Source organism: Salmo trutta, chromosome 6 (assembly GCF_901001165.1).
Source record: "Salmo trutta chromosome 6, fSalTru1.1, whole genome shotgun sequence".
In the NCBI taxonomy this organism is placed as follows: domain Eukaryota; kingdom Metazoa; phylum Chordata; class Actinopteri; order Salmoniformes; family Salmonidae; genus Salmo; species Salmo trutta.
Genome location: NC_042962.1, coordinates 22,402,769 through 22,416,691, shown reverse-complemented (window position 1 = coordinate 22,416,691; position 13,923 = coordinate 22,402,769). Strand labels below are relative to the sequence as shown.

General features: G+C 44.3%; 1 protein-coding gene across 2 annotated transcripts in view; it reads left to right on the top strand.

Annotated features, from left to right (window-relative positions):
- The window catches only part of LOC115195672 (late secretory pathway protein AVL9 homolog), a 32,713-nt gene that overhangs the window by 4,263 nt on the left and 14,527 nt on the right, over positions 1–13,923 (top strand). For both annotated transcript variants that reach the window (XM_029755780.1, XM_029755781.1), the window contains exons 2-10: positions 1,149–1,269; positions 8,084–8,172; positions 8,332–8,403; positions 9,539–9,628; positions 9,797–9,863; positions 10,377–10,417; positions 10,643–10,681; positions 10,918–10,987; positions 11,130–11,668. In XM_029755780.1, the coding sequence (XP_029611640.1) occupies positions 1,149–1,269; positions 8,084–8,172; positions 8,332–8,403; positions 9,539–9,628; positions 9,797–9,863; positions 10,377–10,417; positions 10,643–10,681; positions 10,918–10,987; positions 11,130–11,668 (1,128 nt within the window). The remainder of the gene's footprint in view (positions 1–1,148; positions 1,270–8,083; positions 8,173–8,331; positions 8,404–9,538; positions 9,629–9,796; positions 9,864–10,376; positions 10,418–10,642; positions 10,682–10,917; positions 10,988–11,129; positions 11,669–13,923) is intronic.

The window sequence follows — 13,923 nt, the reverse complement described above, 5'->3', positions numbered from 1 at the left end:
AGTGAGAGCTCTCTGGATTCTATTGCTCCGTGGTCAAAAGTAGTGCACTACATAGAGAATAGGGTGCCGTTTGGGGCGTACTCCCAGTTATTTTATTGCCTTTTTCTTAACTGTAAAAATATAGCCCTACAGTTTCACAATTTCATTAAATCATCCTGGACTTTTGATTTGCACAGCACCAATGGCATAATTCCTTAGAAAATGTAGCCAGTATAAATGAGCAATTGCATAATAATTGCACATGACATATTATGTAATATTTGCCAAGGTTGTGGTTATTTGGCCTTTGGCCTGACCAAAATACTAAACACAGCCAGCAAAGTAATTGGTCGACCACCGGCACATTTGAGCAGTCTGTTCAACAAGGCAACCAAAAAGAAGGCACTGGCTGCCGTCGGCGACCCCTCTCATCCTCAGTTGGAGAGGCTTCCCTCTGGCCGGCGGTTCAGAATGCCCATGGCCAAGAAGAGCGTGTTCAACATTCCTTCGTTCGCTGTGCTGTTGGACTACTAAAGGCAAAGTAAATTGTATCGGTATATGTACTGATCTATCCAGTGCAGTTGGGACAGCGGTCAGTTGTGAATGTATTCATGTCCTCTATGTTGGTAGTGGATGTAACATGATGGACTGACTGGTTTAAATGTGTTTGATGTGAGAATGTATGTGATCATTTTTTAATGGAAGCTGATGCCAAAGAAACATTTCCATTCTGGATGGACAATAACGTTTTTTTTTTCTATTTCCACCATAAAGCTACAGGCGTCTTGTTGAACAAGTTGATGAACAGCTGATAACAAACAGGACCTTGAACATGTTCCGCACAATACCTAGAGGCTGCTGTGACTCATAGTCACATGATGATGAGTGTGAATAGCTCTCTTCATCTGGGCTACTGTTGTGATGCATGTTGTCCTTACTGTACACAGTGTATGAGCTATTATTTTTCCCTAACAAATTGAGAGCCGTATTTTCGAATTGTGTGCATTTGCCCTACTTGCTTTTAGTTTAGTCATTTTACTCCCTGGGCTATGCTAAGTCAATCTGGTCCATGCCTAAGATAGCTAGCGTTTTGAGTTTTGTGGGGTAGTAGGATGGATACCGAGTATTGTATCATTATTTTTGCATTGTTTCTCTCTCTCTCTCCTCAGGTGGAATACTCCTACCCTCCACTCATCCCTGAGGAGGGCCATGACAGCAGCAACCTGCCTGAGGAGTGGAAGTACCTGCCTTTCCTAGCCCTGCCTGACGGGGCACACAACTACCAAGAAGGTACATAGGTCTGCGTCCCAAATGGCACTCTATTCCCTTTATAGTGCACTAGTTTTGACCAGGGCCCATAGGGCTGCCATAGGGTGCAATTTGGGATGCGCACAGTCACTTTTTTGATTCTTTTCTTTGTTTGTCCGTCTCTCCCACATGTGTTATTACACTGCTACTGATGGTTTTAACAAAATGTCGAGTGGAACATTCGACCCCTCTCTTTGCCCCTGCAAGACTGTGTTCTCAGCCAACTTACCTGGTAAATTGATAGTTAAATAAATGAAGTAAAAATTATCTCTGCTGATGAGTCACCATTACCTCAGTGGAAAAATAGACTACATATCTTTGTCGTCTTGTTTGGCTTCGACCTTAAAAGGCTACTGCTCATGTTAGAATGCAGAATGAGCAGGAAGGCTGGAAATGCTAGTTTAAGCTAGTTATATAGCCTAGCTGTGGTGCAGTGGATGACTGTGATAGTGTTGCTCTGCTGTGCTCTGTTGGGTAGTGTTGCCCTGAGGCCCTCGATCTTGTCAAAGCCTCCTTCTGTTCATAATATCACCGAGGCCAACAGGCCGGCTCGTTAGTTAGCACTCATCATGTGATGTGATTTTTCCTTTGGTCTGCCGGCCTGCCTAGCTTGTTGTGTTGTAGTCAGTTGTACAACTGAAATCTGTCTTCCGCATTGAACCCAACCCCTCAGAGAGAGGGAGTGAACAATATTGACGTACGACTGAACCATAAAAGCAACTTCTCCTTTCGAAAACGTCCTATGTGGCATCGATATGAGTCAGAAACAGTTATTCTAGTGCCAAAATTGACTACAAAGCGTCAATAGGATAATTTTGGTCATAAAGTCACTTGTCCAAAACTGAGATTTGTGAGATAATTAGAAAGTAATTGTATGTCACAGAATGAAGGGTACCGTAACATTTTTCAGTTTATTTCAATCCTGGCCACATGCTCACAGCTGGCAGCACCCACGTAATCATCAATTCGGAGCACAGCTGCCCAGTAGTCGATCTTAATGCCCATGGTCAGTTTTATTTTATTGCCAAGGCAACAGCTACTCTTCCTGGGGTCCAGCAAAATGAAGGCAGTTTATACCGTTTTAAAAACATTACAATACATTCACAGACCATGAGCCCTTAGGCCCCTTCTCCACCACTACCACATATATACAGTACAAAATCCATGTGTACGTGTGTGTATAGTGCGTATGCTACCGTGTGTGTGTGTATGCATGTGACTGTGCCTATGTTTGTGTTGCTTCACAGTCCCCGCTGTTCCATAAGGCGTTTCTTTTCCTGTTTTTTAAATCAAATTTTACTGCTTGCTTGAGTTACTTATGTAGTCATGGCTCTATTTAGTACTGTGCGCCTTCCATTGTCTGTTCTGGACTTGGGGACTGTGAAGGGGTGTCCGAGCCGTGCGCCAGTAGTTCAGACAGCTCGGTGCATTCAACATGTCAATACCCCTCATAAATACAAGCAGTGATGAAGTCAATCTCTCCTCCACTTTGAGCCAGGAGAGATTGACATGCATATTATTAATATTAGCTCTATGTTTACATCCGAGGGCCAGCCGTGTTGCCCTGTTCTGAACCAATTGCAATTTTCCTAAGTCCTTTTTTTGTGGCACCTGACCACACAACTGGACAGGTGTGACATCTAGGGCCTGTAGGACCTGCTTTGTTGACAGTGCTGTCAAAAAAGGTAAAGCAGGTTCTTATCATGGACATACGTCTACCCATCTTAGCTACTGTTGTATCAATATGTTTTGACCATGACCGTTTACAATCCAGGGTAACTCCAAGCAGTTTAGTCACCTCAACTTGCTCAATTTCCACATTATTTATTACAAGATTTTTAGTTGAGGTTTAGTGAATGATTTGTCCCAAATACAATGCTTTTAGTTTTAGAAATATTTAGGACTAACTTATTCCTTGCCACCCACTCTGAAACTAACTGCAACTCTTTAAATGTTGCAGTCATTTCAGTCGCTGTAGTAGCTGACATGTATAGTGTTGAGTCATCCGCATACATAGAGACTCTGGCTTTCCTCAAAGCCAGTGGCAATTCATTAGTAAAGATTGAAAAAAGTAAAGGGCCTAGACAGCTGCCTTGGGGAATCTGGATTATGTTGGAGAGGCTTCCATTAAAGAACACCCTCTGTGTTCTGTTAGACAGGTAACTCTTTATCCACAATATAGGAGGGGGTGTAAAGCCATAACACAAGTTTTGCCAGCAGCAGACTATGATCGATAATGTCAAAGGCCGCACTGAAGTCTTAACAAAACAGCCCCCAAAATCTTTTTATCATCAATTCTCATCCAATCATCAGTGCTTGCTGTGCTTGTTGAATGTCATTTTCTATAAGCATGCTGAAAGTTTGTCAATTTGTTTACTGTAAAATAGCATTTGTATCTTGTCAAGCACAATTTTTTCCAAAAGTTTTCTATGGGTTGGTAAAAGGCTGATTGGTCGGCTATTTGAGCCAATAAGGGGGGCTTTAACATTCTTAGGTAGCGGAATGACTTTAGCTTCCCTCCAAGCATGAGGGCACACACTTTTCTAATAGGCTTAAATTGAAGATGTGGCAAATAGGAGTGGCAATATCGTCCGCTGTTATCCTCAGTCATTTTTCATCCAAGTTGTCAGACCCCGGTGGCTTGTCATTGTTGACAAGACAACAATATTTTTTTCACCTCTTCCACACTAACTTCACGGAATTAAAAATTACAAGGCTTGTCTTTCATAATTTGGTCAGTTATGCTTGGATGTGTAGTGTCATCATTTGTTGCTGGCATGTTATGCCTAAATTTGCTAATCTTGCCAATTAAAAAATCATTAGTGGTTGGCAATATCAGTTGGTTTTGTGATTTAATGAGCCATCTGTTTCAATGAATGATGGAGCTGAGTTAGCCTTTTTTCCCAGAATTTCATTTAAGGTACTCCAAAGCTTTTTCTATCATTCTTTATTTCATTTATCTTGGTTTCATAGTGTTGTTTCTTCTTTTTATTCAGTTTAGTCACATGATTTCTCAATTTGCAATAAGTTTGCCAATCAGTTGTGCAGCCAGACTTATTTGCCATACCTTTTGCCTCATCCCTCTCAACCATCATTTTTTTCAATTCCTCATCAATACACGGGGATTTAACAGTTTTTAGTCATTTTCTTAATGGATGCATGCTTATTAGCAACTGGTTTAAGCAATGTCATAAATGTGTCAAGTGCAGTGTCTGTTTGCTCCTCATTACACACCACGGACCAACAGATATTCTTTACATCAACAACATAGGAATCACCACAAAACTTATTGTATGACCTCTTATACACTATATTAGGCCCAGCCTTTGGAACTTTGGTTTTCCTAGATATGGCTACTATATTGTGATCACTACATCCGATAGATCTGGATACTGCTTTCAAGAAAATGTCTACAGCATTAGTAAAGATGTGATCAATACATGTTGATGATTTCATTCCTGTGCTGTTTGTAACTACGCTTGTAGGTTGACTGATAACCTGAACCAGGTTACAGGCACTGGTTACAGTTTGAAGCTTTTTCTTGAGTGGGCAGCTTGATGAAAGCCAGTCAATATTTAAATCACCCAGAAAATATACCTCTCTGTTGATATCACACACATTATCAAGAATTTCACTCATGTTATCCAGATACTGACTGTTGGCACTTGGTGGTCTGTAGCAGCTTCCCACCAGAATGGGCTTTAGGTGAGGCAGCTGAACCTGTAGCCATATTACTTCAACAGCATTTTACATGAGATCCTCTCTAATCTTTACAGTAATGTGGTTCTTAATATAAACAGCAAATTTGATTTGGCATTCAATATCCCTATGAGGCTAGTTGGGAACCATCAGTAAATTACACAATGTACGTGGGACAATATATTTTTAAATGTCAATAGCTCAAATTTCAATGACTTTAAAACCTTAAAGCAACTTTTCAATTGTAGAAATGAATCTACAAATATTGAAAGCATATAATGAGACAACTAAAAGGTGTGCAACATTAAAATATTGTCCCATTTACATTGTGTAATTTTTTGACAGTCCCTAACTAGGCCAACAGATCGGCTATCCAAAGTCAAACCCATTTTGCCACAAGGTGCACACCTGATGATTGAAGCTAATTGGAGAGAAAAAAGTTGTCTAGCTTGCTAGCTAGTCTAAGCTACTTCCAGACACAAGACCTAGTTAGTGTTTTAAAGTTCAAATCAAATTTATTGGTCACATACACATGGTTAGCAGATGTTATTGTGAGTGTAGTGAAATGCTTGTGCTTCTAGTTCCGACAGTGAGGTAATATCTAACAATTCCACAACACATACCTAATACACACAAATCGATGTAATGAAATAAGAATATATGGATGGGCAATGTCCAAGCGCATAGGCTAAGATGCAATAGATAGTATAGAATACAGTATATACATATGAGATGAGTAATGCAAGATATGTAAACATTATTAAAGTGGCTAGTGTTCCATTTATTAAAGTGACTAGAGATCCATTTATTAAAGTGGCCAATGATTTCACGTCTGTATGTAGGCAGCAGCCTCTCTGTGTTAGTGATGGCTGTTTAACAGTCTGATGGCCTTGAGATAGAAGCTGTTTTTCAGTCTCTTGGTCCCAGCTTTGATGCACCTGTACTGACCTCGCCTTCTGGATGGTAGTGAGGTGAACAGGCAGTGGTTCAGGTGGTTGTTGTCCTTGATGATCTTTTTGGCCTTCCTGTGACATCGGGTGCTGTAGGTGTCCTGGAGGGCAGGTAGTTTGCCCCCCCGTGATGCGTTGTGCAAACCGCACCACCCTCTCTCTCTCTCTCTCTGGGACCTGGGTAAAAGTAGTGCACTATATAGGGTATAGGTGCCATTTGGGATGCATCCTTGGTGTGGGGTATCTTAGAGCCTCTCTCCCCCTCCCCTCAGAACTGCAGTTAGGGAGAGAGAGACCTCTCTGTGGGGGTAGTTGTGTGTGTCCTACACCTCACCTGTTCTTTAATGGTACTAGAGAGCCTAGATAACACCTGTCTGTCACGTGAGTGGCTCTGTCAATACAGGGATCAATGATTGGTGTAGGGACTGGGGAGGGGACATGGATATGGTGCTAAGGAGAGTGAGAGCTCTCTGGATTCTATTGCTCCGTGGTCAAAAGTAGTGCACTACATAGAGAATAGGGTGCCGTTTGGGACGTACTCCCAGTTATTTTATTGCCTTTACTGAACTGTAAAAATATAGCCCTACATAATTGCAATAAATCATCCTGGACTTTTGATTTGCACAGCACCAATGGCATAATTCCTTAGAAAATGTAGCCTGTATAATGTAGCCTGCGGTTGTGGGCGGCGATGCAGTTGCCGCGTACCGGGCGGCGACGCAGCCCGACAGGATGCTGTCAATTGTGCATCTGTAAAAGTTTTAGGGGCCAAGCCAAATCTCTTCAGCCTCCTGAGGTTGAAGAGGGGCTGTTGCGCCTTCTTCACCACGCTGTCTGTGTGGGTGGACCATTTCAGTTTGTCAGTGATGTGTACACCGAGGAAAGTTATCTGAAAGGGTGAGTGACTGTAACTGTGTACTGTTTTGGCAGAACGCTTCCCACGTTCGAACACATACACAAAAGACATCCACGTCAAAGCACCCCTCCAAAACGCAAATCTCATTCTGTCGCATTTCCTAATGAGGAGAATTGAAGCCTAGGCTAAATCAGGAAGTTCAGCCCCCCTTTAAGAAGTTTGTTATAGCCATAGAATTAGAATCTTGTTCTGTGGTTATAAGCCTACATACAGCTTTAGCGTAATTACACTCCCAATATTTTTCAGTCCTCAGCTTTTCCATATTTCACACTGTAGGCCGTGTGTGTGTGTGTGTGTGTGTGTGTGTGTGTGTGTGTGTGTGTGTGTGTGTGTGTGTGTGTGTGTGTGTGTGTTCAACGGCTGCTGACTTGATAGATGCAAATAAACCCTCTGTGACGCAGTAGATTTTATTACTGAGCGATTCTGCTGCAGTGCAGTCAGACTATAAAAGCAACAGCGTCAACAACACGAGACAGACTCGTGCATGGGATGGCAGAGTTCATGGGAGTAGAGCAGAGCTGAGCGTAGTGCTACTGGGGAGGGAAATGCACAAGGCAGTACAGCTGTGGCCCATCGTGACTGCCTGGCCCATCCTGCCTGCCTGGCCCTGCCTGCTTCATCACTCCCTGGCCTTGTAGAGATGTGATGGGTCCTTGGTTGGTGCTGTGTTCCTGTCGCTATAGAAACCCACTCCCCCATCATCATGGCCGTTGGTCCAGAGGCGACCCAACCTTTTCTCATCAAATCAAATTCCTTTCCACTGCTCCTTGTATGCACATACCATCCACGGTAGACAAGGGACAACCGTTTCCTCCTTTTTATGTTGTCCTCTTGATGCTCTTACTAGCTTTATGTAACTTTAATAACTGTCAAATGCTTGGAATCTCTTGTCAGTTTACTGAAGTCACAGATAGTTCGGTTATATTTTAATGCCACAACAACAGATGTTCAGTCTACTGTGTAATTTGAATTTGCCAATGCAGAAATGATTGTTGCATGCTTGATTGGCTAATTAACAATCAGCTTAATTAAATAGAGAGAACAGTAACGGTCCAGAGATGTTATATGTAATTAAATGTTTACATTTAATCAATGTTGGCGGATGCTTTTATCCAGTGCGACCTACAGTCAGTGTAGTTAACTAGCCTAAGGTTTGTAGGGACAACAACCACACATCAGTTATTGCAAGAAGATCCTTCTTCTAAATGGCCGTTGATGTTTTGTTTTGCAGACACCGTGTACTTTCACCTCCCTCCTTTCAGTGGAGCAGATATGAAGTGTGTGTATGGAGTCTCCTGCTATCGCCAAATAGAGGCTAAGGTTGGTTCTCCCTCATGGCACTTGAATATTTGTGTCTTCTGCTTCACAGAAAGCAGAGTAGTGTCTCTTCTTTGCTCTCTTTGTGGTTCTGTTTGCCGACTGTTTGCCGACGTGCCATTAGGTGTAGGCCTCAAAACGTTGGTTGTTTTTCCTTTTCAGTCCCTGAAGGTCCGACTGGCTGACGTCACCAGGGAGACGGTCCAGAAGAGCGTGTGTGTCCTCAGTCGAGTGGTGAGTCGGCTAACATGTGACAAGGTTGTGAGAGAGGAAGGAAGGAAGAGGTCTAGAAGCAGGGGGAGATGGGAGTGTCTGCCTCGTGGTCCTGTTTTAATATATATATTTATTTATTTATTTTTAACCAGGCTTGTCAGTTAAGAACAAATTCTTATTTACAATGACGGCCTAGGAACAGTGGGTTAACTACCTTGTTCAGGGACCGAACAACAGATTTTTACCTTGTCAGTATCCCCAGGATACTCCTGTTTGTCTGACGTGTGTTGGCGGTTTGAGACTGGGGCCTGGAGGTCGGGCTGGGGATCTCTCTGGGAAAACGTCTCCGGGAGCACTCTGACTTTGTCCCAAATGGCATCCTATTCCCAATTTTTTTTTTTTTTTTTTGTATTATTATTTTTTTGAAATAATAATAATAATACACTACATAGGGAATAGGGTGCCGTTTGGGACGCAGCCTGTGACCCCTGGGGGTCAGTGGACAGCTCCCATAATTCAGTTACGGAACAGCTGACAAGGCAGGGAGAGCACGCTTCCTTGGGTAATGAGAGCTGGTATGGTGGAGGAGACACCAGAATCATTGACTGTGTAGACCGTTTTTAAATCATTTTCCAGGATAAGTCATTAGAATTAAAAAATATATATTAATCTTGTCACCAAAACTGTGTTTATAGTGTGTGTATACTGTAAATCCACACAGGACAACAGTCAGTGAGTGAGGTAGCTTATGTAACTTGGAGGTTATTGTTGTTGATAAGAATGTTGATGTCTGGGTCTCCCGAGTGGCGCAGCAGTCTAAGGTAATGCAGTGCTAGAGGCGTCACTACAGACCCGGGTTCAATCCCGGGCTGTATCACAACCGGCCATGATCGGGAGGTCCCATAGGGAGGTGCACAATTGGCCCAGCGTCGTCCGGGTTAGGGGAGGGTTTGGCCGGAGGTGCTTTACTTGTCTCATCGCGCTCTAGCGACTCCTTGTGGCGGGCCGGGGGGCTTGCAGGCTATTTCTGGTCAGGACGAAGAGAAGTTGGTTCGCTTCCTCACATAACCAAACTGACAGATGCTAATCACCACCCACTAGGCTGGGCTGACTGCCCTCACTCACCGATGAGTGTTTCTCTCCTCTTCCTCCCCAGCCTCTGTACGGTCTTCTCCAAGCTAAACTACAGCTCATCACACATGCCTACTTTGAGGAGAAAGACTTTTCACAGATATCCATATTGAAAGTGAGTGTTTTCAGAGGCTTGAATCACTTTCTTCTTTGATTTGTGACCTTTTGTGTTTATGAAACATTGAACTTAGAACCTTGTCTTAACTTTTCTCTCTCTCTCGTTTTGTCTCTCTCTTTCTGTCTCTCTCTTTCTGTCTCCTCCTCTCTCTCCCTCCATCTGTAGGAGTTGTATGAACACATGAACGGTTCTCTGAGAGGAACGGCTCTGGAGGGATCACAAGTGTTCCTGGGTAAAATGTTCCTGCTTTTCTATCTGGCTCCAACACGAGGTGCATTGCAAATGACACCTTATTCCCTATTTAGGCTGCCATTTTGGGACACAGACCAGGGCTGTGGCGCATGTCAGTCTCTGACTCGCAGTCTGCTCTCACTAAAATGGCTGCTGTTGAATGATCCTGTCTGTGGTGTCTGTCCTAGATTAGCCATAGAACTGTGTCAGTCACGTGTGTCATTGTTATGGGGTTCAGATCAGCTTACAGAAAGAGGACTGTCCTATTTAAGGATGTCTTTGGTCTTTTTTGTTGGACTTGTGACATTGAGTAATGCCCCAAAACATGTGGGGGAAGCGTTCCAAATGGCGCCCTATTCCCTATATAGTGCGCTACTTTTGACCAGGGCCCATGGAGCTCTGGTAAAATAAAACGCTATATAGGGTGCCATTTGGGACGTCGGTTCACACGTATGATAAATGTCCTCCTTCACGCAAACGTCACATTCTTGATGTACACATTTTCTCCCGACAGGTATGTCGCCAAGAGATTTAATACTGCACTTTCGACACAAGGTAAATTCATGTGTTTTGAGGCAATCAAACATCTAGATTGCGTACCAAATGGCATTCTGTTCCCTACGTAGTGCACTACTTTTGACCAGAGTGCCTTCAAACTGAGCCCTATGCACCCCGGTCAAAAGTAGTGCCCTATAAAAGGAACAGAGTGTACCCTGCCCAGATTGGTAGTTAGTTGTTGTGGTGCTGTTGACATGCTTCTTCTCTCATTCGCCCACTTAGGTTCTTATTCTCTTCAAACTGATTCTGCTGGAGAAGAAGGTGAGGATTTCAATTATATCTATCCATCTATCACCACAATGGGCAATTACTTTGGGCATGTGAGTCATCAACAACATGACAGCATATCATCAATGCCACCACACAGTGACTTCATAGCAAGGTGGCACCTCGTCAGTAATCATCATCATACCACAAGACATTACCGGCGTAACTCCCTCTAGGGGTTTGTAGTCAGACTACATGGCCTTACTGTGTGTGTGTGTTTCCTCTTGCAGGTGCTGTTCTACGTATCTCCAGTCAACAGGCTGGTAGAAGCTCTGATGACTGTTCTGTCACTGTTCCCAGGTGAGCACCAGCATAGAGGTCCTATCATTATGACTCTACATATTTTACTCAGGCCCCTTTAGTTTTTCCTCTGGAGTGTTTGTTTCTTCTTCGTCATGGGGGTTCAAAGGTCAAACCTCATCTTGCGTGTTCGTTCCTCTAGGTATGATAGAGCACGGCCTGGCCGACTCGTCCCACTACCAGCCCAAGAGCAGTGTCTCAGAGGACATCAGCCTGCTGGAGTGTGTGTCGGGGGCTGAGGAGTTTGTGTCTGTCTCTGTCACTGACATCACCAACGCTACCCTGGAGCTGGTAGGGGAGGAGGGTTTCGGTGAGGACCAGACTACCACCACCTCCACGGAGGCCTCGCAGCGGACAGCCTCACCCCCAGACACCTCCACCCCAGCTGGGGCTCGCACAAACCTCAAGCCCCCCTCCCGTACCTCCCCAGACTCGTCAGAGAGCGACTGGGAGACACTGGACCCTAGCGTGCTGGAGGACGTTCCAAAAGACTCTGAGACAGGGGGTTTAGGTTTGGGGGTGGAGCACCCAGAGACGTTTGACCCAGAGCCAGGTGTCCCCATCACAGTTCAGCCCCAGGGCCAGTCAGCAGGGCAAGGGGGGCAGGTGGCTGTCACTCAGGGCCTAGTGTCAGGCCTGGAGGAGGACCAGTACGGACTGCCACTTGCCATCTTCACCAAGGTATGTTTTGGGGGGGTATTTTGACTCTTTATTGATCGATGGATGAGAATATGAGATGGGGAGCTGGATGAGAATATGAGATGGGGAGCTGGATGAGAATATGAGATGGGGAGCTGGATGAGAATATGAGATGGGGAGATGGATGAGAATATGAGATGGGGAGCTGGATGAGAATATGAGATGGGGAGATGGATGAGAATATGAGATGGGGAGCTGGATGAGAATATGAGATGGGGAGATGGATGAGAATATGAGATGGGATGAGAATATGAGATGGGGAGATGGATGAGAATATGAGATGGGGAGCTGGATGAGAATGTGACATGGGGAGCTGGATGAGAATATGAGATGGATGAGAATATGAGATGGGGAGCTGGATGAGAATATGAGATGGGGAGAAGGATGAGAATATGAGATGGATGAGATGGATGAGAATATGAGATGGGGAGCTGGATGAGAATATGAGATGGGGAGCTGGATGAGAATATGAGATGGGGAGATGGATGAGAATATGAGATGGATGAGAATATGAGATGGGGAGATGGATGAGAATATGAGATGGATCAGAATATGAGATGGGGAGATGGATGAGAATATGAGATGGATGAGAATATGAGATGGGGAGATGGATGAGAATATGAGATGGATGAGAATATGAGATGGGGAGATGGATCAGAATATGAGATGGGGAGATGGATGAGAATATGAGATGGGATGAGAATATGAGATGGGGAGATGGATGAGAATATGAGATGGATGAGAATATGAGATGGGGAGATGGATCAGAATATGAGATGGGGAGATGGATGAGAATATGAGATGGGATGAGAATATGAGATGGGGAGATGGATGAGAATATGAGATGGATCAGAATATGAGATGGGGAGATGGATGAGAATATGAGATGGGGAGCTGGATGAGAATATGAGATGGGGAGATGGATGAGAATATGAGATGGGGAGCTGGATGAGAATATGAGATGGGGAGCTGGATGAGAATATGAGATGGGGAGATGGATGAGAATATGAGATGGGGAGCTGGATGAGAATATGAGATGGGGAGATGGATGAGAATATGAGATGGGGAGCTGGATGAGAATATGAGATGGGGAGCTGGATGAGAATATGAGATGGGGAGCTGGATGAGAATATGAGATGGGGAGCTGGATGAGGAATATGAGATGGGGAGATGGATGAGAATATGAGATGGGAGATGGATGAGAATATGAGATGGGGAGCTGGATGAGAATATGAGATGGATGAGAATATGAGATGGGGAGATGGATGAGAATATGAGATGGGGAGCTGGATGAGAATATGAGATGGGGAGCTGGATGAGAATATGAGATGGGGAGATGGATGAGAATATGAGATGGATGAGATGGATGAGAATATGAGATGGGGGAGATGGATGAGAATATGAGATGGGGAGATGGATGAGAATATGAGATGGGGAGCTGGATGAGAATATGAGATGGGGAGCTGGATGAGAATATGAGATGGGGAGATGGATGAGAATATGAGATGGGGAGCTGGATGAGAATATGAGATGGGGAGCTGGATGAGAATATGAGATGGGAGCTGGATGAGAATATGAGATGGGGAGCTGGATGAGAATATGAGATGGGGAGCTGGATGAGAATATGAGATGGGGAGCTGGATGAGAATATGAGATGGGGAGCTGGATGAGAATATGAGATGGGGAGATGGATGAGAATATGAGATGGGGAGCTGGATGAGAATATGAGATGGGGAGATGGATGAGAATATGAGATGGGGAGATGGATGAGAATATGAGATGGGGAGCTGGATGAGAATATGAGATGGGGAGCTGGATGAGAATATGAGATGGGGAGATGGATGAGAATATGAGATGGGGAGCTGGATGAGAATATGAGATGGGGAGCTGGATGAGAATATGAGATGGGGAGCTGGATGAGAATATGAGATGGGGAGATGGATGAGAATATGAGATGGGGAGCTGGATGAGAATATGAGATGGGAGCTGGATGAGAATATGAGATGGGGAGATGGATGAGAATATGAGATGGGGAGCTGGATGAGAATATGAGATGGGGAGATGGATGAGAATATGAGATGGGGAGATGGATGAGAATATGAGATGGGGAGATGGATGAGAATATGAGATGGGGAGCTGGATGAGAATATGAGATGGGGAGATGGATGAGAATATGAGATGGGGAGATGGATGAGAATATGAGATGGGGAGCTGGATGAGAATATGAGATGGGGAGC